At 38.3% G+C, this 25047-nt stretch overlaps 1 protein-coding gene across 1 annotated transcript in view; it reads left to right on the top strand.

Moving 5' to 3' along the window:
• The first annotated feature begins 4740 nt into the window (after nt 1-4740).
• The window catches only part of EHF (ETS homologous factor), a 32463-nt gene continuing 12156 nt past the window's right edge, over nt 4741-25047 (top strand). Inside the window, exons 1-2 of the mRNA XM_027882220.1 lie at nt 4741-4852; nt 22796-22895. Coding sequence (XP_027738021.1) covers nt 22799-22895 — 97 coding nt within the window. The 5' untranslated portion in view covers nt 4741-4852; nt 22796-22798. The remainder of the gene's footprint in view (nt 4853-22795; nt 22896-25047) is intronic.

Here is a 25047-nt window from a genome sequence, read left to right as displayed (position 1 = left end):
AGTTTTCAGCTCAAGTTTGATTCATGTGCAGCAAATACAGCTCAGGGCCACTCCCTGTATGCATAGTATTGGCTAGCTTCTCTTTGAATGAGTACCCTCCTGTCTGGGTCTTAAGTACTGTACCTCCTAACCTGTCACAATGTTAATAATGTTCTTTTAGTTGTGTTTTCTGTGTACAGTTTCTAGCTTTTGAATAAGTGATGTTCAAAGGTAGGTGTTTCAGCACTGGGTATCCTGTGGGTTAAGCCTGTGAATGAAACCTCTACAGACCTCTGCCAGCTTTACTGAGAGTAGCTGCTAGACCAAGTAGGGAACTCACTGGAAAATTTGCTTTTTCAGGTTGGTGAAGGCACAGAAGTAGCCTTTGTTAGCTGCTAGAAAAGTCATATGAAGCCAGGAAATGTATATCACTCGCTGCATAAGAAAGCTCCTCATCATGGGATCCATTGTGCGGACCATGATTTGATGGGAGAACAGGGGATATTGTCTACCTGAACTTCAGCAAGGCCTTCAACACCATCTCATGATATCCTCATAGGCCAACTGAGAAAGTACAGACTGGAGGAGTGAGCACTGAGGTGGATTGAGAACTGACTGAATGGCAGGTCCCAGAGTGTTGTGATCAGTGACACAGGGTCTAGTTGGAGGCCTGTCACTAGTGGTGTCCCCCAGGTTTCAGTACTGGGTCCAGTATCATTTACCTTATTCATCACTAATTTAAATGAAGGGACAGATGCCTCTTCAGCAAATTCACTGATGACACAAAGCTGGAAGGAGTGGCTGATACCCTGGGGTGCTGTGCAGTCCTTCAGGAGGACCTTGACAGGTTGGAGCAGTGGGCAGAGAATAGAAATTCAACAAAGGCAAACGCAGGGTCCTGCACATGGGGAGGAATAATTCCATGTGGAGAAGGACCTTGGGGTCCTGGTGGAAAACAAGCTGTCCACGAGACAGCAGGGTGGCCTTGTGGCCAAGAAGGCCAATGGTATCCTGGGGTGCATTAGGAAGAGCATTGCCAGCAGGTCGAAAGAGACGATCCTACCCCTCTAGTCAGCCCTAATGAGGCCTTGCCTGGAGTGCTGTGCCCAGCTCTGGGCTCCTCAGAACAAGAGAGACATGGATCTCCTGGAGCGAGTCCCACGTATGGATACAAAGATAAGTGGGGGATTGGAGCACCTCTCTTATGAAGAAAGGCTGAGGGAGTTGGGCCTGTTCAACCTGCAGAAGAGACTGAGAGGGGATCTTATTAATGTCTATAAATATCTGAAGCAAAGGTGTCAAGGGGATGGAGGCAGTTTCTTCTCAGTAGTGCCAAATAATAGGACAAGAGGCAGTGGGTAGAAACTTGCACAGGAAGTTCCACCTGAATATGATGAACTTCTTTACTGTGCGGGTGACTGAGAGCTGGAACAGATTGACCGGAGAGGTTGGGGAGTCTCCTTTACTGGAGTTATTCAAGAAGTGTCATGACACAATCCTGTGCAATGTGCTCGAGGATGACTCTGTTTGAGAAGAGGCTGGACCAGATGACCCACTGTGGTCCCTTCCAACCTGACTGATTCTGTGATTCTGTGGTTTGCAAATGAGCTTTAAACTGGTTAATTTTGGTTGGATTTTATTTGGAATAGTACATAGTACACCCTTAACTTGACAGCCCATCGTAATCAGTCCTTCTTTAAAACAGATCTTCCTGAGCTTTCCCAGGAGAAGACAGTAACATTTCTTACTATGAATACAAGGAACAGCATTTTGTTCTCGTCTTTTTGAATTTGTTGGAAAAACATATACTATTATTATTTATTGTTATATACTATTTTAGTTTGGCCCAGCAGCTAAGGGCAAAAATACGGCAAACTGTGAAGAAAATATTACAAGGTTCTGCAAGCCTATGTAATGGGCAACATTAGTAATAGGTGGTGCTTGCCTATAACACAGAAAAAAGATTGAAAATAGCATCTGTACTATTCCTTTTGGCTTCTCTAGTGATGTTTCTACCGAAAGTGTATTATTTTACATCAAAGTTTATGAATCACTTCTGATTTTGCTGCAGAATGAAGGCAGGAATATCATACACCGAATTTTCAAATTGCTTGACTCGTCTAACTACATATCAGCTTCTTATACTCATCTTTTGGTATTCCACTGGAATTTTACAAATGAAACTGAGATTAATATTAATGAAAAAGTAGAAATTATCATACATTTGTTCTTTGTTTTCATCAGGTGTCAGACATTATAGTTACAGACGCCAATTTAAGAATCTAGACAGATTTAGGTAATTTCCTTGATGCTTGATGGCTATAATTAAATTAATTCTGGGAATCTGCACTGACACTTCTGCCATACTGTGAATGAGGCCTTCTCATTCCTAGTTACAATGTTTTTAATGTTTTCTCTGCCACCTGGAGTTGTGTGGGGACTAAATTCATGTTAATATTGTGGCTGCAGTGCTGAAAAAGGATATGCAGAGAGAAAGGTCTGCCTGTCTCCGAAAGCCACCAGTAATCCTCTCTGTGCTGAACCACATGTAAGTATCAATAAGCATACTTGGGAGCATGGGGGCAGCATAGTTGGCCAGGCAGGGCAGTGAATTTAGGGAGCCACCACCCTGTGTGGCACCCAGCCTTTGAAAATAGCACAGTAATAAATAATGCATGCTGGTGTGCCGACCAAGCTAGCTTCACCTTGTCCAAACCTGTTGGTACAATGTGCTTTTTTGTCTGTCTGGAAGTATCTGCGTCTTAGCAACCAGAGCTGTCTCTGCCCTTAGGAGCTGAAACAGAAAGGGCCCAACAGTCACACAAACAGAAAGTGACATACCAATCTCAGCACCATACTTGAATGAATTTTCCTCTGCTTTTGCTGGTGTCCTTTTTAGCAGTAGGAAAATTCTGATTTCCCTGTCTGTGCTGGGATCCAGCCTTAACATCCTCCTGTGGTTCCTCTGCAACATATGAACAAGATGTATTTCAATGTGACTTATTAATTCCCCATGTTTACTCAGTTGGACAGTGTAAGACGTGCGTTTTTTGTTAAAGATATCCTTAATGGGAAGGGAAGTGCTCTTCATTGCATTCTAGTTCTTTGCTTACTTCCTAGCTTTTCCCTATTCTCCTGCTCTGGACTGACCATTCATGCTGATGTGATGCTAAGACATTATTTTGATGATAAAAGTCTTACTATAAATACTCAACAAGACACGAACTAGTGTGCAAATACTTAGACTCAGTGACATGAACGCTTAGAGATATCTTATAGGTGCCAGGTCTACTTATCAAAACTCCAAATAGGTACCTATTTTGCAGTGACAAGCTTAACCCTACAAGACAATACTGCTCTCCAAGATGTACATTTATATCTTCCTTCTTCCTCAAGGAAAACTTTTTTTGATAGGTAGGAATCAATGCAAGAAGCTATGGAACTTGACTGCAGCCTGGGTGAAAAATAATTGAATCTTCCCAAGCAACATTTGTGCACAGGTGCACCTTATCTATGTGAACAAAAGGAACTTAGTTTTTAGTTGGTAGTGTGGATGATAGGAACAAAGGTGACATTCCTTGAGTCTGAGATCCATTATTTATCTTGAAATCAGGTTTAGCATAAATAATATTTGTGAAATATTTTCCCTACATCGACAATGAGCCTTGATTAATAATTAATAGTATCTCTGGATGTTGAAGGACAATTCATTCCCTGTGTTTGGTAAATCTACCACTGAGAACACTTGTCAGCATCTGTCGGGGGGAAATTTATGATGAAACTTGGGACCAAAAATGAGCAAAGACTAAAAAATTTACTTCACACAGACCGCTGAACAGTTACTGTATAGTATTATTTTGCACTTCTTGTGTTTTAGGCATACAAATTAATGGAACCTCAGAACCTTCCTATGTTGTTGCATTTTTAACTGTTTCCATGTTAGGTGCCTTTTCTGACTAGTGGAATAATGAGAAACAGATGAGGCTTCATATTTTCATTTTTCCTCATTTTCTTCTCAAGTTCATGGTTGCAGTCTGGAGGGATAAGTCACACATGGGCAAGGATGCTTTGGACTACGCACATCTGCTGATTCTCTGTCCTGCTAATGTGCGTGTGGATGAACTTTTGTACTCAACTCCATATACACACACTGATGATTTTTTTCCTCATTCTGTTTTCTACTTTCTCTCAAATACTCAGAGAAGCTGAAAGACCAATAAACTCTCCCTTCTGCAGTCACACATTTTTCCGAATTCTCAAGGTATAAAAGAAAGAATTGAGCCCACCATATGGGCTCACTTAGTTCACCTCCCTACCAGCACAGGGTTATTCCACACCATGCATCTCCTAATGCAATTTCCAGACTAAATTTCATTTAGGACATTCCTGCTTTTCATTTTTCCCCATCCTAATTATGATCTCCCTATCTACCTGAAATAACCTCCATTATAAAAAAAAAAAAAAAAAAAAAAAAAGGGATGGTCTTAAAAAAACAACTACAAAGAAATCAATCTCTCATCCATTACCAGGTTTTTCTTTTGTTCTGGAGCCACGCGTGTAACCCGGTTAGACCTGTTCTCTTTGAATGCCTAGGACTGAGCTGGCCTTATGCAAACGCTCTCAACCTCATCTTGGTTGTTGTCGTTGCAGCTCCAATCAAACGAACAGGAAGTGACCTAAGGAATTCCCCTATTGGCTGCCTGGGTGTTCAGCAAAATGTTTTAAAATTAGTATCACATCCATTTATCTTCACTCCTGGGAGTCTTTAGTTGACATAACCTAGTACCTGTGCTTACCCAACCTACTGCTCTGTAGACAGCTTTCCCATTGCCTCAGTTAAGGATTTCCACTCCAGAATCTGCAGCTAAATGAGGTAAGGTGTTTGAGGTATTTTTTTTTTAATTTACTTCCTTTAAAATAATGCCAATGAAAATGAAAAAAAAAAAAAAAAAGAAAAAGAAAAAGAGAAGAATTGTCTGCTGGACTCATGGCCACCATACTGAGCTAAGCTCATCTGATTTAAAGGCTTTTTAAAGTTACAATGAAGTTTTCTGGTTTCTTAGTTTGAACTTGTAACTTCTGTTTAACTATTTCTGTTGTGCTTATGTTTGAGTGGGGCCAGATCTTGAGGATCTTTTTAATTATAATGTAGCTAATAATATTCCAGATCCTAAATCTGCCACTTTTGTCAACAGAGCGATCATCTGTTGAGTAAGACAAGGTGCAAAAAGTGGACTTTCTCAATCCTATTGAGAGTGCTTGTGTTGCAGAACTGGGAGGCACTTTACAGCTATGGTATTTTTGTTGCTTTTGGTGATGAGGATGTTGATGGTGATTGTGTTCGTAACAAAAAATCCTAAAGTACATTTATAATTTGGCTTGGTTTCAGCCTCAAGGCAGTTTCTTGGCAGTTCTGTGGTGAGGGGGGTTCTGCTGAGCTTAGTCCCTTCTAAGCTAAAGCACCACACAGAACCTGGCTCAGGCATTGGGTAGGTAAATACAGTGTGAGGCCCGCAGTGTCTTTGCTTGTTTAATTTGTTTCTGTTCCAATGGTAATTTTATTTGAATAGAACCAGAACTGGCCCCTTAAGGTATAGACACAGTTGTTTAAGTAATTGTACAAGTGAACGTAAAGGAGAAGCTGCTACAAATGTATGTTGATTTTGTAAAATATGTGTAATGGACTTAGTGATAAATGTTTGTATTTTACCACATGAGATATTTTAAGCTCATTACTCCTGTGTATATTGTTATAAAGTTATTGAATTATATCAGTAATATGCTTTTTGGATTACTTCATCTAAAAATATATGGCATGTTTCCTTCTAAAGCACATCCAACTATCCTTTCTTTCCTATCTTTCCTATTCTTAAGACATTTAATCAAGTTCATAATGACAGAAATAACCCTTGAAGTAAAAGTTTCATTTAGTTATTTTATTTGTACTTCTCTCACATGACACTTTGTTAAATATATCTAACTTGCACCAGTGTTTCCTCTAATTTGTGAAAATTTCAGTGAAATTAAAAAACGCACTCCTATAAGTTTTGTTTTGATAGCAAATTTGCAGGTAGCAGTTTAAGCCAGTTTTCTGACGTCTATTTTGCATTGTAGCAAATACCCGAACTGGAAAATATAGCAATTATATATTTAGTGCAAATGCAGAAACTAAAGAAAACAGTTGCAATCGAAACTAGAAAAACAACAGGATTAAGGTGTTTCACTTATGAATACCCCAATGACAGTTTAATTCCTGGCCCTTGCAATTTTCAAAACCAAGTGATTGTTGCAATAACAACGTTGGACTTGCCCGATTTTTTCAGAGATAATTACATGACTTGAAGTAGAGCTTATCTTATAGAAAACTTCCAATCTTGAAAAAAACCCCAAACATGTAGAAGTCCAATGGTGGAAAATTCACCAGAACTTTTATAAGTGTCCTGGCAATTAAATACCATTCCTCTAAAAATATTTTACCTCATTTTCAGTCTGATGTGGGCTAGCTTTAACATTCAGCCATCTGATTTTGTTGTCTTTTCATGGTTAGTGTGAAATTCCCCCGGCTGGCCAATTTTTGTTTCTTGTATAGGTAGCCGGGGACAAGTCCTTTCTGGGTCTAGTCTTTGATAATTGTGGTAGCATAATCTCCAAAGGCTGTTCCCTCTTATGGATAAACTTACAGTACGGTGAAAACCTCTAGGATCTCAACCTGTTTCACTGCAAGCTTTTCCATCCTTTAATCACTTTAATGCTCTCCTCTAGTTTTTCAACATCTATTGTGAAATTTGGATGTAGGACTGGAAGGTCTGTAGGAACAGCAGTGCTAAACAGAGGTATTGTGAGTTAATGTACTGCGAACTCCAGTTCAGGGGTTTATGAAGTGTGCCCAAGTCTTTCTTAGAGCCACCATCCTCCAAACACCCTTCTCCCCTTTGAGAACTGGTCCTACATGCGGAGGTGAGATTATCATTAGTGGAGTCAATGTTTCCTTGCATGTTGTTTTTCCACTGTTTTCCACTCGAAGTGTCATTTGTAAAGCCTATAAGGATGGTAAAAAAGTATATTTTTCCCAAGTCATACTACTAAATGCTCTAATACCAGAGCACAATAATGCTTTGTTTGCCCTGGCACAAACTGGGTAGCCTTTCACAGTAATGTATAGAGTGACAACCATATATTACCCCAGTCGTGGCGAGATCAGGTAATAGAATGTGGTCTGTTTAACATGGGTTATTATTACACTCCTGTCACCTGAGAGAATGTGCTGTGGTATTGCCATAGTAATTTCATATTACTCAGGATGCTGTGGGTTTTCAGCAGTGGTGGAAACAGACAATAGGAAAGTTGGACAAAGAAAAAATTAATTTGGCTCCCACTAAACTTCCTCAGTTTTTTTTTCATTCCCGGTGAATTTTATTAACATCTGTACTTGTTCTGTCTGGGAGGAGTAAGGTAGCAAATTGCAATGGAGAGAGATCAAACTAAAAACGAAAAATCATCCAGAAACACAGATGAAGAGAGATTAGAGAGGAAAAAAGGGAGGATTTCTGTAGGTGCGTCTATGTTCAGACGGGAGTGACATGCTAGCAAATTGCCTGTCCCTCTGCAATTTGCACCAAAAACCCCTTTGAGGATGGAATTCGACACCTGCTGAAGAAGTGCGTATTTATGTACAATTCTCACAGAAGAGGATTAAAGATTTTATTGATTCAGTGAACTCAGAGAACTCCCCATGAGCCGTGACACCTTTCCAGAATGAGTGCTTAGCTTTCCTTCCTTGTTCACCCTTTACACGCTCTTTATAAATGTGTCTTAGTCTCAGGACTAAACCAGGAAAACTTTTCACTGACTGCAACATAGCCTGGATCTATTCTATGGAGTCTACAATCACATGATTTCTATCGCTTGTTCAGATTCAATCCCCTCACAACTACCTGAACTCTTTCTGTGATACTATGAATGCCATCTCCGTAAACTGAAGCTATGACCTAGTGCGTGGAGAGACAGGTTGGGAAGTGGGTGCTACAGGACACATCTATCTGACTTAAAAATTGGTCAGTGTGCTGAGAACAAGATACAGATAGACATGAATGACTCTTTCTTTTTCTGAGGGCAATGTGCCCATTCTTTATAGGATTTTCTGTGGTATTTCAGGGCTCTCTTTCTCATCAGTTTCTTCATAAGTTGTAAAGTAGGTGTTCTGGTTGAGGTCTGGGCATTCCTGCAGCAAACAGCACGTAAAAAGAAAAGGGTCACAAACTTATTTGTCATTTGTCATTGCTAATGACACACAATGTTAGGATGTGGTAGAACCAAATATAAAGGCTTTGTTGTACATGAGGAAATAAACAGAAACACTGTTTTTGTTGCTTGCATAATTTGTGATGTTTAGTAAGTTTCTGTCCAATCTCACAGCTTCTTTACTATTGAATTTCAACCATAAACTCATGAATTTTTCTTCCTAATAAGCACCTTGTGAACACTGGTGAAGCTTAACACCATCTTCAGCAAAGCGCTCTGGCTTCAGCTGTTCAGCCAGCCCGGTGTTCAAGGGCACTTCCAGATCTCAAACCACAAACGTCTACTTCTCTCTCTTACTGTCCCTTCACACTCTTCAGCTTTACATATATTTTGGTCCCTGATGAACCAAGGAATTATTTCAGTACATTTTCAAGAAAAGGTTACATTGCAAACTCGATAATGGTGAAATTAATGAGCAACGCTCCTGATCGAAAGGCTAAGCAAAGAAGGATTTGTTCTCACAGCTCTTATATGAAAAAGTAAGAATTCATTTTGTTTCTGTGAAAGTCATCAGCAGTCTTACTATGAGAGCTCCTTTGAGCTCTACTGGAAATGTAGTTTGCACCAAATCCCTCACTGAATGCCTAAAATACTTGGGACACTTGTTGGTCATTGGTCTACAGACGGGTGAGAATGAGTAAACATGGAGTCATGTAGCCAGTGGAGCAATCAACTGCCACTTGGCATTTTGCATGTCTCCCTCTGACGAAGAGCCCTCAAAGACTCCCTTTCCAAAAGCTGACATTGCACATGGTTATCATTACCTATTCCTCTGCTGATCTTGTGAAATGTGCTTCACAGGAAAGAGTATGGGAACTAGTCGACAAAACAGCTAGTTGGAGCTGGGTAATCACTGATTATAGATCAATAAGACAGGGTAATAAAAGAGAATTGCTCTGTGGCGGTGAAAAGAAAGTAATTCTACTTTAAGGATCTGCAAATACATAGAATAAAAGTTCCTGCCTAGTAGGGAGGAAGGATACAGACATAAACTCTTGAGATATTTTCTCAGCTCGCAATCAGATGTAGCCAGAACCTCTACAAGTCTGGAAGGATTAAGCAACTATGTGTAAAAATACGTTCTGTTTTCCAAATACTAGTGCCATCATAAGAAGTATTAGTTTTGTTTTTTTCAAAACTGGTCTAGGTTTTCTTTCTTTTAGCAGTGAGAAGGGAACTAATTTATATTGCTATATAACTAAAGAATCCATGTAAAACTGCCCAAGATGTTATGGTCAGGAACCAGACTAAGTCCGTGATATAATGATTACCCCCAAACTTTCTTAATGATTTTTACTGTAACATATAATTATTATTACACAACAGTTTAGAAGCCTGCATCTTGATGATGCACTTTTAAAGTATGCTTGGTTAAGCAATTGTCTCATAAATTGGAGGGGCTTTATCAGGGAGTCAAATTCTGACACAATTAGGGTGCTGTTCTCATCCCTTTTCCAGTGAGATCTAACATAGTACTCACATAAAAGACTCTTAATATTCCCAGGCACCTGCCCTGATAGAGGAAGATGAAAAAGTTTTAGAAAACTAAATTAGTAGGTGATGAGTAAGATATTTTTCCAGAATTATCAGAAGTGGAATGAACAAAATGAAAAAGATACAGTTTTCCCTCCATTTAATGACTTGCATATATCCTTACCTTCCCTAAGACTTTTAATGATGGAGCTGTAATCCTTCATAACAACAGGTAGAAACTTCTTTATCTTCTTTAAAATCTCAAATTATTAAATATTTTTGGATAAGAGTCAATCCAGTAAATTTTCTTAGTCTGCCTGTAGCTGATTCCAATATGGAACACTCGCACAAACACCTTCCACTGAGTAGATAGAATCATAGAATCATTTAGGCTGGAAAAGATCTCTTAAGATCATTGAGTTCCAGCTATTAGATCAGCACTGCCGAGTTCAACACTTAACCTGGTCTCTAAGTGCCCTATCTACATGTCCTTTAAATACCTCCAGGCATGGAGACCCCGCCACTTCTCTCGGTAGCCTGTTTCCTAATATCCAATTTAAACCTCCCTGGTGCAATTTGAGGCCTTTTCCTCTCATCCTGTCACTTGTCACTCGAGAAAAGAGAGTGATCCCTGTGCCTTGCTGCAACCTCCTTTCCACGGAATTGTAGAGACTGATAAGGTCTCCCCTGAGCCTTCTTTTTTCCAGCCTAAACAACCCCAATTTCCTCAAATGCTCCTCATAGGACTTGCACATCCCTTGTCTCCTGGACAGGCTTTCTTGTCATACTTTTTAAAACAGGAGTTCAAATATTTTCTCCAATTTCAGCCAATTTTGTTTGCTAATCTGCACAGCTCCTGCTTTAATCCTTTAAAATGCAAAGCTAATGGAATTTGGCACCTATGTGTATTTTTTCAGTGGGTATGAATGAGTGACTAGGATTGTCTTGCAGTGAGTGAGGGGCTGTTCAAGCCAGAAGTCCCACACTGAGCTGCCTGGGACTTTCATGCCTGCGGGTTTTGCCCTATACCACAGTAGGTTGGTTTTTTTGTCAGGAACACGTGCATGGCCTGAAAGCCCGGCCTGCCCTTCCCCAAACCCCGGACTGTTAGCGGTAAGACCAAGGCATCAGCCTTCCTTATGCTAAGATACGTCTTCAATATTAAAAATCCAATGAAGATTTAATCATTTAAGATAAAAAGAAGGAAAAACAAATCCCCAGCATCTTACAATTCCATGGTAATAAATCCCTTTTCAAGGAAAACAGTTGTTTGAAATAGTCCAAAAACATTTTTATTGGTTTTGTTTGTTAAATCTGTTCCAGGTTTTTTAAAGACTGGATACATAGCTATACAAGGAAGCTGAAGAATAAAACTGAAGGGTGAAAGGGGTTTTTTCCTCCTTCTGACTCCTCCAATCTGAGGGGGTTGCAATTGCACCAACTCTGCAATTTCTGTAAGACCTGGCACTCCTGTGAAGATGATATTTTTGTCTGTTTTACTGGTTATAGGCTTGTGATTGTATTGAGAGAACTTCCTTGTCCAGGTCAGCCAGTCTGACTAAATAAAAGGTAAAAATGAAAGCGAGAGAGAAAAAAAGGAAAAAAATCTAAAAAAAAAAAAGAAAAAAGGGGAAAAAAAAAGGAGATAAGGAGGAAGAAAAGGAATACAAGTGTTAGGTGAAAGGGGAGCAACAGGGTTGCAAACTTCATGTCCAAAGTGTTTGAGAAAGTCAGATCTGCTAGTCTGCAGAGTCTGCCTGCATTTCAGAATTACCATGGCTGGGCTCTGCAGAGGGTTCCCTGGTGACCATATGCACAACGGCCATGTTAGGCAAGTTTATTGCCTCCAGAGCAGCTGCTCTGTGGTGACACTATTGCCTTTTTGCAGTAACACTGTAGATTGGTTTCACGTTTTCTGTCTTTTACAAACAACTTCAAATGACAGGCAGAGTTGCACTTTTGATTCTTTGACAAATTGAATATAGGTTTTTACATGTCAGTTGATTCCCAAGGAACTTTCTTTCTAAAATTCCTCTCATTGTGATTAAAAGAGATGTTAAAAAAAAAAAAAAAAAAAAAAAAAAAAAAAAAAAAAAAAAAAAAAAAAAAAAAAAAAAAAAAAAAAAAAAAAAAAAAAAAAAAAAAAAAAAAAAAAAAAAAAAGGAAGTAAAACCTCCTTGAAATACCTACAGTTCCACAGAACAGAAATTTTGAATTTCAGCCACCTCTACTTAGGAGTTTCTAGCTCATTTTCAGGATCATACATAGGTCAAGGGCAGCTTAATTGTATGGCTAATTTATCATTCAAATCTCTACTAGTCACATAATAGCCATGATGCATAGCAGAACCTTGGTTTCAGTCTGAACAGGTCTCTTTTTTATAGAGAATTCTTTCCCTTACTTTATACCTTCTCTCTGTCCTCAAAAAGCCCACATTCAGCCTAACTCATCTGCATGTTGAAAGATTTGCTGGAAACTTGATGCAATGGATAGCAGTGGAGCTTGAGCTGGAAGATATGAGTTGGACTGAGTTCTCCATTGACTTGTTATATGACTTAAGTGAATAATTTCAGCTCTGTGCCTCAGTTTTCCTATTTGTAATATGGACATATTTCCTTCATTTCTATGCTTTGTGGTATTTACTGCCTCTGTTGTCTGTGTGGACTCTTCCTTCAGTGCTCTATGGCTGTCATTATTTCAGAGGTTTGTCCATCACCACAGATGCTGTTACAGTAGTTTAAGAACTTAAACATAGCTCCGTTGCCAGCTGAGTACCCACTTCTCATGGATTCAATTTTATTTTTTTCTTGTAAAATAGTAGGTTAAGAGTTGGAGTGTGTGTAGGTTCATATGGTAAAGCAAACCTTCCCAGCCCTTCAGGTTTTCTTTCTCTCTCAAGAAAGTTCCTTTATGATTTACACTTAATTTGTAGCTTTTACCTGGTAATTTTGGAAACACTCTGTCTGATCTTTCTTTATGTATTTTGTATGACAAATTTTCTGACTTCAGTCTTAGAATAGTGTGGTACTTTGACTGCTTGAGGTTTCTGTTGATGATAAAGCTGAGCTCTTTTCTAACATCGGGCTATCCTGTAGCAAAAGACTATTTATGAAGCGGGAGAGAGTTCACGTAAGAATTGAAAGAGCACATTTGTGCAAAACCCAATGGGAAAAGCTCTATCGTCAAACCGGCCCTGGCTGTTGAGGCAGATGCCAGGCTTTGCTTTTTTTGTTTATATTCCAACAAATCAAAGCTGACCTGTGTTGTTATCAGAGTAGAGCAGCAGGTGCAAAAAAATAACTCTGCTGCCAACTCAAACGAAAGGGTAAGACTAATACCCTCTGGGAGGTATTGAGAAGATAACAGAGAGCCAAGCCAGCAACTGAATTAACGGCTCTATTTACGGTGGGTTTTACTTAATAACCTGCTCCTAACACTGACACATAAATACTCCATTGTGTTGTTTAACGCAACCACTGGAGAAATCAATGGAAACAGGATGGGCAGCTCTCGCTGTGCCAGGTGAGAAGGAGCAACACCACGGAAGTGTTGCTCCTCTAACTACAGGCCAGAGGGAGACAAGGGAGGTGTTCTTGGCTTTTACAGAAGTGAGGAGACATCATTTCCCATAACTTCTTGACTTACCTGTAGCAAGTGGCTTCTGGTTGAGGTCAGGGAGCATAAATGAGCCACAGCATATATATTAAGTACTGTGTCAGTGCCATGTGGCTCTGGGGGGCAGGGGGTTTCCTCAAAAGTCCTGCATGTGGGGGACAAGTGAGCCTGCTGCTACACCCAGCAGTAAAGCAGACAGCTCTTATTATTTTCATAACAAACACAATATAAAGAAACCACATGGATACAGCTGGGCTCCAAGTAAATGTTTGTTAACACCACACAAACATGCAAGACTGAATGGCAGTCAAAGTAATGGCCTCTTTCTGAAACAGGGTCAGCAAGCTCCATTGAGCTGTTTCACTAACAGCCCTCCTAGGGACACTTTCCTTTGCCAACAGATGCCCACCTTGGAATTTGGTAGTTTGGAGAGGAATGCAGGACAAGCAGGCATCCTGGATGGAGCACTGTCTGCTACATTTCCTCTTGGAAATATGTATTTGCTATCATGTCAGCAAAATAATGGGATCAGATTGTGGTTAGTCAGGCAGTGGGTTGTAATAATGTATAAACACTGCTATTGACTGTGTTAGATTCCCAGGAAGTTACCTAGTTTAGGATAAAATGCTTTATGCTTAATTTCCAGCTTCTCTATCTTAGTTAATTTTTCTATGACCCTCATACTAATAAAAAAGTACAACCAGTTTGTTGATTGAATGAATCAATTAATGTAAAAAGTGGTAATTCCAGTGGGAAAATTTGCACATTCCCCAAGACACTTCTCTGTTTTTGGTCTCCATCTCATGTTCTCACTCAGAAATCAGCCCCAAAGAGGAACTCTGCAGTTTCCAGGCAGATGGCCTTTATTAAAACAACATATATGAAACAGAGTTTACAAAAAAGAAAAGAGAAAAAAAAGGACAATCTTTTTTTTTTTTATTTTTAAAGTGGCAAATTAGTGGTTGTTACTGTTGAAAACCAGATCAGCCCCATAACAAAAGGGAAGTGCTAGTGGTGATAGTGGTTGAAATAAACTTCCACATGAAATACTGGCTGCTGCAGCAGCACATATGTGAGTAGTTGTTATGTCAGCAACAATTCAGCATCTAATGAGAGCCAAACATGAATACAAACACGATTATTATTGTTATTATTGTCATTATTCACTCACAACTGAACAGTCACACAGGCTATATTAGCAGTATGGAAAACAGTTCCCTCAATACTCTGTTAGTCTTTAAAGCAATGCAAAGAGAAACTGTCGTGGAAGGTAGAGGGAAGTGGTTGGGGAACCAGAGCCAAGGGAAAAGGAGAAGGTGTTAGAACATGATGGTAATATTTTGTTAGCTGATGAGGTTCATGTGTAATTATAGACGTGTGGCTCGTCAAGTTAAAGGGCCATCTAGAGTGCTTTTTGGCCATTTGTATATTTAGTGTATTGCAAGCAAAAGAGAGATGTTTAGCAAAAGGAGATTAGGGAGATGAGCTGGCTCCTGGTTAGAGGAAGGATGTACCAGAGAGATAGGAAGGACATGAAAGGAGGTGTGGAGTTGTTCCATGAGGTGTGGTATTAAGTGCTGAAAGAAGAATAAAGAGCAAAGGGAGTTTTTCCCATTATTGTGTTTCCAAGACTCTGTATCCCTGAGGCTAGCCTGATGAATCTATGACAAATGACTTCTAAATATTCAGGAAAAAATGGTTGACCCAAATTATCATGAACTTGCTGAGGTGGTGCAGACAATAATGAAACGAGTGCCAACTCTGAAAAAAATAAGAAAAGAAAATAACTTGCTGCTTTTTTTTTTTTTGTCAGTTTTTAGTGAATCTATCTACTTGTTGCAACCATTCTGATAATACATTAGGGCAAATATGACCAAACATCTATCACAAGAAATAAAACCTTTTTGACTTACTTTTTTCTTAACTCTATGGCTAGCAATTTCACTAATATTGTACAGATCTGTGTACAGAACTCCTGCAAAAGGAAAATGAGGTTATTGACAGTAAAATAAATTATGATCCTACTTTTTTTCATATTCAAAAACTAGTGGCATGGCAAGAAGACACATCTAGCCTGTGATGTGACAAGAAAGCATGGATCCGCAACACTGGATCCTTGTTAAGTGACAGGTTCCATTTCACTGTTTTCTAAGGTAAAATGACTGTGGGTAAAATTTGCAAAAGTACAAACCTTAGTAGTGTCAGACACATCTATGCCTCGAGTCTGTTTGCTTTTGATTTAGAAAAACAAACAAACACCCCCCCCTCTTTTAAAAGTCTCCCTTTTATTTTCATTTGACTAATGAGTGCCTTGAAAACGTCTGTTCATATGAAGATTATTGGAAAATAGGAGTCAGAGAAAAAAACAACCGATGAGACTTTGTATATCATCAAGTAATTTTTTTTTTCATTCATTAAGTGAACTTTGTTCTCTCTCAAAAAGGAAGCTGAACTATGGTTTTGTCTTTAAATTACATCGTTAAAAGAGAGATAAGAACCAAACCCAAACCCTGGAGCAGAGGGATAGCTCAGATACAGATCTAGATGCTAACTTTTCTACCCAAGTTTCTCTTTAGTTAAAATATATATGCAAGATTTTGAAGCATCCATATGAACATGTTAAAACAACCACCACATATCTCTTACGAAAGTTGCCTTGTAGTGCATCATGAAAATAAGATCTTCAGTAATAAAATATTCCAATCAAGCTTTATTTGATTTTGTTTATCATGATCCTATCTGTAATGTAGGTAAATGTTAAACACTCCTTTTCTATTCATCTTCCTTTTTCTGGTCTTTCAGTTTACCTTCATGTACACATTTAATATACAAGGTTCAAAGAAAACAAAAGAATAAACCAAACTCTTCCTTTCCAAAAGCCCACAACAGTAAATGATCAAGGTCTCAATGTAATCTCTGAAACCTCACCAAGAGTCAGTTTTGCACATGCAAAGGTGGGTTTATGCATGTGAACCACAGCCGTATACACCAAAAACACAAGAGCATAGGAATGTGCACTTCAGAGAGGTGTAGAAGAGAGAAAGACTGGCCCCAAAGCCCCTAAACGGAATCCTGAGTAAAAACAATATTGGAGATTATTTAGAAAATTTTCTTATGATTCCTTGAACTTCACAGTCATAGTGGGACTCAGTAAACACATTTCAGTATATGGCCCAAAGGTACATGTGATGGATTAAAATGAAATGCATCAAATGCTCGGCATGTTTCACAACAAATATTGAGTCTGATCAGAGTGTTTCTTTGTATGAACTTCCTTCAAAGTTTTCTAAGCTTTTTCAATTCTATTAGCAGTGAGTCCTGAGGTTATCATCAAACAGGTCAAGCTGTATGTGCTGTCATCTGAATGGTACCTTGAAGGTCACAGCAAAGTGATTCAAAGTTGAGCTTTTGTTGTGAAGTGAATTCCTGCGAGTAATCCGCCTGCAGATAAATTGTTCCTTTTGAGCTTCTCTCTGCTTTATAGACACTAAACCAAAGATATGGAAACAAGGCAGTATGTGATGGCTACATGTGGATCTACGTGGCCAGAAGAGATACTAGCACACTGCAGAAAAGTTTCATATCTGAACCTGAGCTGTGGCAAGGATGATATCTTATCTGGGAGTTTGGCACAGACACCAAGGATGAACCTGAGACCTTTGCAAATCAGACAGATAAAGATCATAGGGCAATTTTTTGGGTCAGCCATGACTGTATGTATAGGCACACTGGCTCAGACTAAGGCCTTGAAGCCTTGGTAGTGATACACATTCAATGAAAGGGAAAAAGAAAACCCATAACAGAAGATAACAGAAGACCCAAAGCTCACACTAAAATGCAAATAGGCTTTCAACATTCATATATTCATTTTGTGCCTGCCCTCACCACCACCAGAGATGTAAAATAGATGGTTGGAATGCAAAGCAGCTAATTGATCATATACATTAAAAGTACAATGCATTTATGTTTCCAAAGTAGCCGCATGTGTAAAACAAGTCCACGTGCTCTGTTGTACATGTCCTTTGTTTGTGATGTCTTGAAAACTATGCCCACTTAGCTGTCTTCTCATTTTTCAAGAGAAGTATTAAAAATCCAGATTTTGTTACTCTGCAGTTGCAATTATCATTGGGTATTATTTATTTTAGATTACTGTTTAAGTCTTTGACTGTAATCCAAGGTGTAGTAATGATCTGAAATATTTAACATACTCTGTAGATACTTGTTCCATAAACTCCAAACCCTGAAAAGCAGGGATTGTGTCTTCACTGTGTACATAACACACTTCAAAGAAAACAGGTCCAGGTGAAGTCTACATTTGAAGTTCAGCCATGATGGTAAAAGGGGAAAAATGGGGAAGAATCCCATAGGTAAATACGCCAAAAGAGATCCACCCTTTTGGACACGCCAGGAGGAGCTGCACTGAGCTTGTCTCAGCTAGAAGTCACTCTTAGACTTTGCATAGCTTACAGGTAGAGTCATGGCTTAGCAGTTTCAGTCAGTTTTGCCCTAGACATCATTTTTGTGTTTTGCATAGAGTGCAAGGCTTTAGAAATGAGAGGACTTTAGGCCACTTCCTCTATGGGCTCTCCCCTCCTCACCCCCTTAATTCAGTTCAGAGTCATGACATAAGCAACTATACAAATTGATATCAGAACAATCACTCTGGTTTTGCTATTTTAGGATTGATTCCCTTTCTCTGTACTGCTTACTTGCTTTTCATTCCATGTTCAGAATTTTCCTGTCATTTAATAGGAGCAGTTCTTGATAGACCCTGGTTCAAAGAAAAGAGAAACTCATTATATGGATGTTAAGACTTATTGGGTTGAATGTGGAAATGGCTATCAGAGTCACTTATTTTCAGAGCACACCTGTAGTGCAATAAAATAATTTGCATAGAGAGCACTATACAGTGTTCAAGGTTCAAGGATCTGTAAATATGTTTTTCTGCAATGCTGGATTTGCTCCATGGGCAGGCCATGGCTCCTTGCTCTTGCCATTACTGCTGTTTACTCAGGGTGGTCAGGTGGTCAAGGAAGGCAAGAAGAGCAGAGTAAATGACCTCCTGTTACCGCCAGGTTGCTGGGTTGTGACTTGACCAACACTCCTTCAGACTCCAGTAAGAGCTTTCACTAAGAGAAGCCTTCAGGGTTTAGCCTTTCAGTATCATCTGATATATTGAATGTAGGCAAAAGATTATTTTTTTAAAATGCATTCATCCCTTCGAATAGGACTGGCTCTAGAAAGAATTTTGCTGAACACCAATGCACAACTATATTTAACTGTGCTGATCGAGTAAAGTGTTATTTGCTTCCTCTAATGTCTGTGTAGTATTTCTAGTGGTGTTATGAGATTATACTCCAGAGACAGCTCCTCTGCAGTGAAACAGAATGGAGATGTGCGTACAGTCACCTGAAATGCAGGGACATAGAGGAGCATGTGTGTATGTCTGTGTATAAAAACACATGTGAGTATATACACGTATATATATGTGCTTTCAATTCTAATGTACCATGTCTTAGTAGAGAGATATACCTCAAGATCTTCATATTATTTCCAAAATCTCACCTTAGCTGGAACCCCTTTTTAGCATGGTTTCCTGAGGAAATGAGGCACTTGTGGTTATTCGGTCTGTGTTTCGGCTTTCGCATTTGGACTGTAACAATCTTCGACTTTCATTGCCAATTTTAATTAAATTTGATATGGGGGTAGAAGTCCCAGAGATACGAAGTTTTTACAGGATTTATGAAAACTCACTGCCAAGTACAGAAGGAAAATCCACTAATACTCGATCTGAAAGAAAGAGTGATGCTTGAGCTCACTCCTTTGAGACAATGAGATATTATGAATGCCCCAACCGTGGGAAAAACTTCAATCAGCACTCACATCTTACTAGACACTAGAGAATCCAACCACAAGATACACATTCATAGGAAACAAGGCTTCATTAGTTTTACCATGCACTTTGATACATGGAATATAATTAAAAGTGAACATCTTATGTGTCCTTCCCCTTGAGGTTTCACGCCCTTTATGCAGGTTTGTCTGTACACCAGGGAGAATTGAGCATTTGGTCCTAAACGAATGAAGAACATACTGCTTCCAGTATCCTGACTCAAAATCTTTCCAAGTATGGCATGAGACACTGATATAAGCAAAAACCTTCCACGAACTTTTAGCAAAGGATGTCATATATGGGATGACATGAAGAAAATCACAGTTTAGTTCTGATAAATATTTTTGAGCATAATGCTGTATGATTCAAAGGAAAGGTGTGGAATTCATATTAGTAGGACTTTATACACCTCCTGAACAAAGTGCTAGAATGACTTCCAAATAAGCAACACCCTTATAGTAAGATAAAGGAGGTGACGTGACAGTTTTCAAAACACTGAAACACCTGTTCCTTGAGTAATACACAGAGCAAAGTAAAGTTTGGGTTAAAGCTAAATCCAGTCTTGTATCTATGATTAATATCATATTGCAAATTCTCTCTCACGCACAATTGTTCCTACAGATGATACTGAAAGTTATTCTGGTTGAGATAACTTATGTAGCTTCCAAAACCGGGATGTGTTGATTGATTAAATTTTAGGGAAAGTTCCAGGCACATTATCTGAAAATACTATTAATGTTGTTTAGGGATACTGTGAAAAGCAACTGTCTGCTAGATTGTGACATGGAGAGAGCTTTTTAAAGGAAAATATCTGAAACCCAGATCTAGGAGAAAGGTTGCCAGAGTGATTCTATTCAGATCTATAACGTGCATTGGGTTTAGTTACTGCTGGGCTGAAAAAACTATGCACAACATGTGATTTAATTTATTTAACTACCCGTAGCTTTAGTTGCCAAGTCAAAGTGTCATAGGATTTCTGGTTTGGATATTCACCTGATTAGTTATGAAGAAGGAAAAATGAGAGTTTACCTGAACTGAATTTTCAGGGCAAAATTGCACAGGAGCTTGAACACAGAAATAATTTCATTTCATATGCACACATTTTCCCAGACACATTTATATTTTCAAAAGTAACAGTTACAAAAACTGTGTAGAATTCCAGAAACTGCAGAAGCTGCAGAATATATAAAACCACGTAACACAATACTTGAAATTCTGAGATGGTTTCTGTAAATAAGACTTCAGATCAATAGATTTAAACTGAATATTAAGAGCATATTATAATTTTTAAAAAAGAAGAGAATTCACCAAACTATGTTCCTAAGTGTGTTTTGCTAATCCTCAAGTTCTATAGTTTTCCCAGAATAGCTGGTATTCTAGCTTACCTCTATTTGATACTGTAATAAGGTCTTGTTCATTAATACTTCATTCATTCATACCTAAATGTCTTTAATGATTAAAACCAAAGTTAAAGAAATAACTTGATACATCGTCAACCTGTACAACCTCAGAAGGGTATATATTGGCTGTCAAACATGCATTATTTCTTAAAAGTTCTTACACATCAAGTATATAATTTATATACATGGTATATGCTGAACATCTTTATAATCACTGCATGAAGTTAAAATCCTTCCTTACACCTTCTTCCTCACAAACTAAATGAAGCCCTTACAGAGGACTAAAAAAGGTCTTCTCTTCTAATTTGCATAAATGTATGGACTGATATGATAGTCATCTTTTATTTGACCGCAGTGGGACAATAAATATCATACATATCTCTCTAAACAGTTAATATTTTATAACTCCGTATACCTACCATGAGAAATTAAATTCTCCTGCTAGTGATCACTAAATTACACATTGGTTGGAATAATAAGTGGAAAACAACAGTCAAATGTTTGATCTTGCCATTCTGCTTAGCTACAAAAAAAAAAAATAGGATAAAAAAGTTAATATTGTAAAGCACCATTCCCTGTGATAAACTTCCTAAGGCTTTGGCTTTTTAAGCACTTTTCAGTAACCTCTCTCTCCCTCTCCTGTTCCAAATATATAGAGCAGTACAGAAATGGGAGGGAAGAAGAAGACATACTTGTAACTTTTAAGTTACATGACTTATTTTAAATCAGAGAGGAAAATATCGATCCAGGTTGTTTTCAGGCTGTTCCCTTAAAACCAAGGCCTTAAGTGGTTTTGTTGTCTCCTTTTCTTTTACCAAAAAACTGGTGTGAGCTTGTAGGAGGTCAGGCTGTGCTCTCAATGGAAGCTTTTTCATTAGCCTCAGTGGATAAACAGCCATGACCAGTGACTTCAACATTCATATGTCCATTTTGGATTTCCTAATGTTTTTAATTCCAAGGTGAAGTCTAGTTGCGTGAGCATGCCATCCTGATGTCTAATGTTTTGTTTTTATGGACTTTGTGGCTTTCGACCTGGAATATTTTCGAACAATGGTTTGGTTTCGTTGTTTGTGTGTGTGTTTTTATTTATATAAGAATAACAATCCAAAGCCTTTATAATGTTTAATGTCTATGGTAATAATGTATACTTTTATAATTTGCAACTTTAAACCACTGAAAGATAACATAAAAAAACACCCATCACTGGAGAATTTTGTATACTTTCACTGAAATGATTAAGCATGTGCTAAGCATATGACATTTTCTGAAATATCATACAAATAGGGGTTTTTTAAGTATAAAAAAATAAAGGACAATTTTTCTCATGGTGCTAATGCTAAGATACGTGGTAAAGACAGTTTGTGTCTCTTGAAAGAGAGAATGCTGTCTTGGGGGTGGTGTCACTCTGAAATATTAATTCTGTTACAACAATGGCTGTCTCATTTATAAGTTCTCTGACTGCCTAATTTTTTTTTGGTGATCTGAAATGTATGATCTGGGATATTTGTTACCAAGAAGTGTTATAGACACCGCTGACACAGATCAATCAAGAAACTGATAATATATTCCCTATAATGCTACCTCCCTATGGCATTATTATGTGTGTCCTTCTGTGTGAAGAATTTTCTGAGCATGATTTGTAGTCAGCTCTAGAGATGTAAAGTTATTGAAAAGTCTTTTCTCTCTCCTAAGGAAAAAAAAAAAGGAAAGAAAATAAAATAAAAGAAAAAAGAAAAACATGTTTAAATTACATTTCTCTTTGAAAATGAAAAAAAAAAGTAAAACTATTTGGTTTTTCATTTCTCAAAGCTTGGCAGTTTTCATGTATTGCTCTGTCAGGAGCCTTGTCTTTTCATTCGGCTTCTTTTCTGATTACAGATTATTCATTTATGGATGGGCAGCTGTAGAAACTTGCTTCTTGCATATGCAAATTAATCATGGTAATGTTTATCATAAGGAGATTTTGTGGCAGTGGAAAAGGGGTTGTGTCAACATGTTCTTGATTTCAGTTGTATCTTCTACAAATGGAATTGGCCTCCTTACTTCACCTTCAGAGGATTTTTTTTTTTTTTTTTGCCATTTACCTCTTGGACTAGACACGGCTTACTGAGCAAGCTGTTTGATTCACTTACAGATCATGATTTTGGAAGGAGCTGGCAGAATGAGTATCAATTCCAGCAGCAATCTACTCCACCAGCAGCCTTCCTGGACAGACGGATATTCCACATGCAATGGTAGGAGCAATTCAGCCACTCTGAGCCATGTTCTTTATGGGGAGTAGGGGGAAAGAGACTCTGTACCTTTAAGCATGTACAAGTATTATTTTTCAGTAGTGCTAATTCACTGGAGTTTCACTTCTGGTAACAAAGATTTTTTTTTTTTTTTTTTTTTTTTTTTTTTTTTTTTTTTTTTTTTTTTTTTTTTTTTTTTTTTTTTTAAGTAAAATCCTGAACTTCCAAACCAGACCAGTTTATTGTTAATTTCCTTACTGCTTCTTTTCCTTAAAATTAAATTGTGCTGGAAGTGCCAAAAGTTCTCTTTTCTCAGTCCAGAATTCTTTCTCTCTTACTTTGCCCCTTATACCTCCTCTGAACCTGCCTTATTCTTCAGTGCTAATCACCTCTCTGGATTTCCAGGAGAATATTCCTTTTGCTGCTTTACTGTATGAGGCTTTTTCAACTCAAATTACTAGATAGCTTTCTAATTAGACTGGTATTAGAGCACTAGATAACTTGTGACTTGAGATTTTTTTTTCCTCTTACTGTTTTCTGGTTATATATCTGTGTCTATAAAGATGTATTCATATATATTTTCTCAATATGAAAAAAAAATATAAACCTCTCTATATATAGTGCGTGATATAATTTTAAAATTCTTTTAATTATTCAGTGAACTGGTAAACCTTAAAATCTAAGCAGAAAAACACGTAATGCAGTTGTCCTTCTAATCCAAATAAGGCTGCAACAGAACTTACAGTTGAAGTTCCCACTCAATGAAAGTCTTATTCTTTTTTGTGTGCAGTTTGTAGGTACACAGGAATACATCAACGTGTGCTCAATAAATGTGCTGATATGTCTGTAACAGATTCACACAGGAAAAAAGTCCTGGTTGACTTTCACTATGCACAGGATTTTGTGAAGGAAAATGGTGGGGGTCTATTTTCAAATTTCCAGTGTGAAACTCCTCAGGATTCACTTAAGTTTTGGAGGACAGGAAGCTCAGACCAGACTGCACAGTAATTCACGACTTCACTTACTTTTACCTAGCTGCTTTTTCCTCTCACTAAAGTATCTTCATTTACATTACGATTCTACCGGCCTCAGAAATTACTTAACCCTTCTGAAGTCCTAAGAATATGTATCAATCTCCGTTTCAGGGGCTAGTTGACAGTTTCATCGAAGCTGTTGTCTCTGACATACCACACTCTTATCATTTTCATTCTCATTTCTAAAATCCTTCAACAGGAGGATGAAAAACAGTCCTGCAAATTCCCTTAGTTATTGACACAGGCCTAAGTTAACTAAGTTACTACCTAAGTAACTATGCTTTTTTTGTGTCTAGCTGAGAATTAGCATTGTGCCCTGTATCTCAACTGAAGAGACCTGTGGTCTAGTGGCACCTGGGGGAAGGTGATTTCCTAAAATGTGCCAACTCTGTTGCTTGCCGTTCTCTAGCCATATCTATGGTGTTGTCAGTATTTCTCACAGCTGTGTGGTTAATCTGCTTCTATGGGAGACTGGTAAAGACTGGTGCCATATCCTAGAGCGGGGCTACTGCAGAGCTAGGCCATGGCAGTCTTTTCTTCTTCTGTAATCTCTCATTCCCTCAATCTTAAACCGTTTGCGCACTTGTGAACATTTTATCACACCATTACCTCTGCCTGGTATGCTCCATTGCCCTCCTTTCCCAAGAAATAAATTGCAATGAACTCTGTGAGGGCAGACCAAAAAGTAGTTCTGCCTTTGCTCTTATCTTATCTAATTATCCTATCCCAATTGCAATTTCTTTCATTTGCGCACGCAAATTATTGTCGTGCAATGACTTTTGACTGAGAACAGTTTGAAAGATCAACGAGAAAAGATTCATTCTAACAAGAAAATTAGGCAGCTTCTATAACTAAAAATGAATTTTATAGCTACATTCAGAAACCACCTTACCTTACTACAGCAATAACATGCATTCAGCTGAATGCCAAGCCAGTCATGAAGCTGTGGCCCATACTGACAGGCTTCGACTGTGGAGTAAGAGGAGAGAACTGTAGCTTTTAACCTTCTGTGACTAAATCCTACAATTTGTATTCATTTCCTGCTAAGCTCTTATTCAAAGAAAGTCTCCGTGTCATATTAGGAGAATTTTTTTTCCATCGTTTTCTTATGCACTAAAATT

This window comes from Empidonax traillii, unplaced genomic scaffold, assembly GCF_003031625.1.
Source record: "Empidonax traillii isolate 1590-97213 ecotype Southwest subspecies unplaced genomic scaffold, ASM303162v1 scaffold103:size1334136, whole genome shotgun sequence".
Classification (NCBI taxonomy): Eukaryota; Metazoa; Chordata; class Aves; order Passeriformes; family Tyrannidae; genus Empidonax; species Empidonax traillii.
Note: the sequence above shows the minus strand (reverse complement) of the source record. Positions and strands in the feature narration are given on the sequence as shown.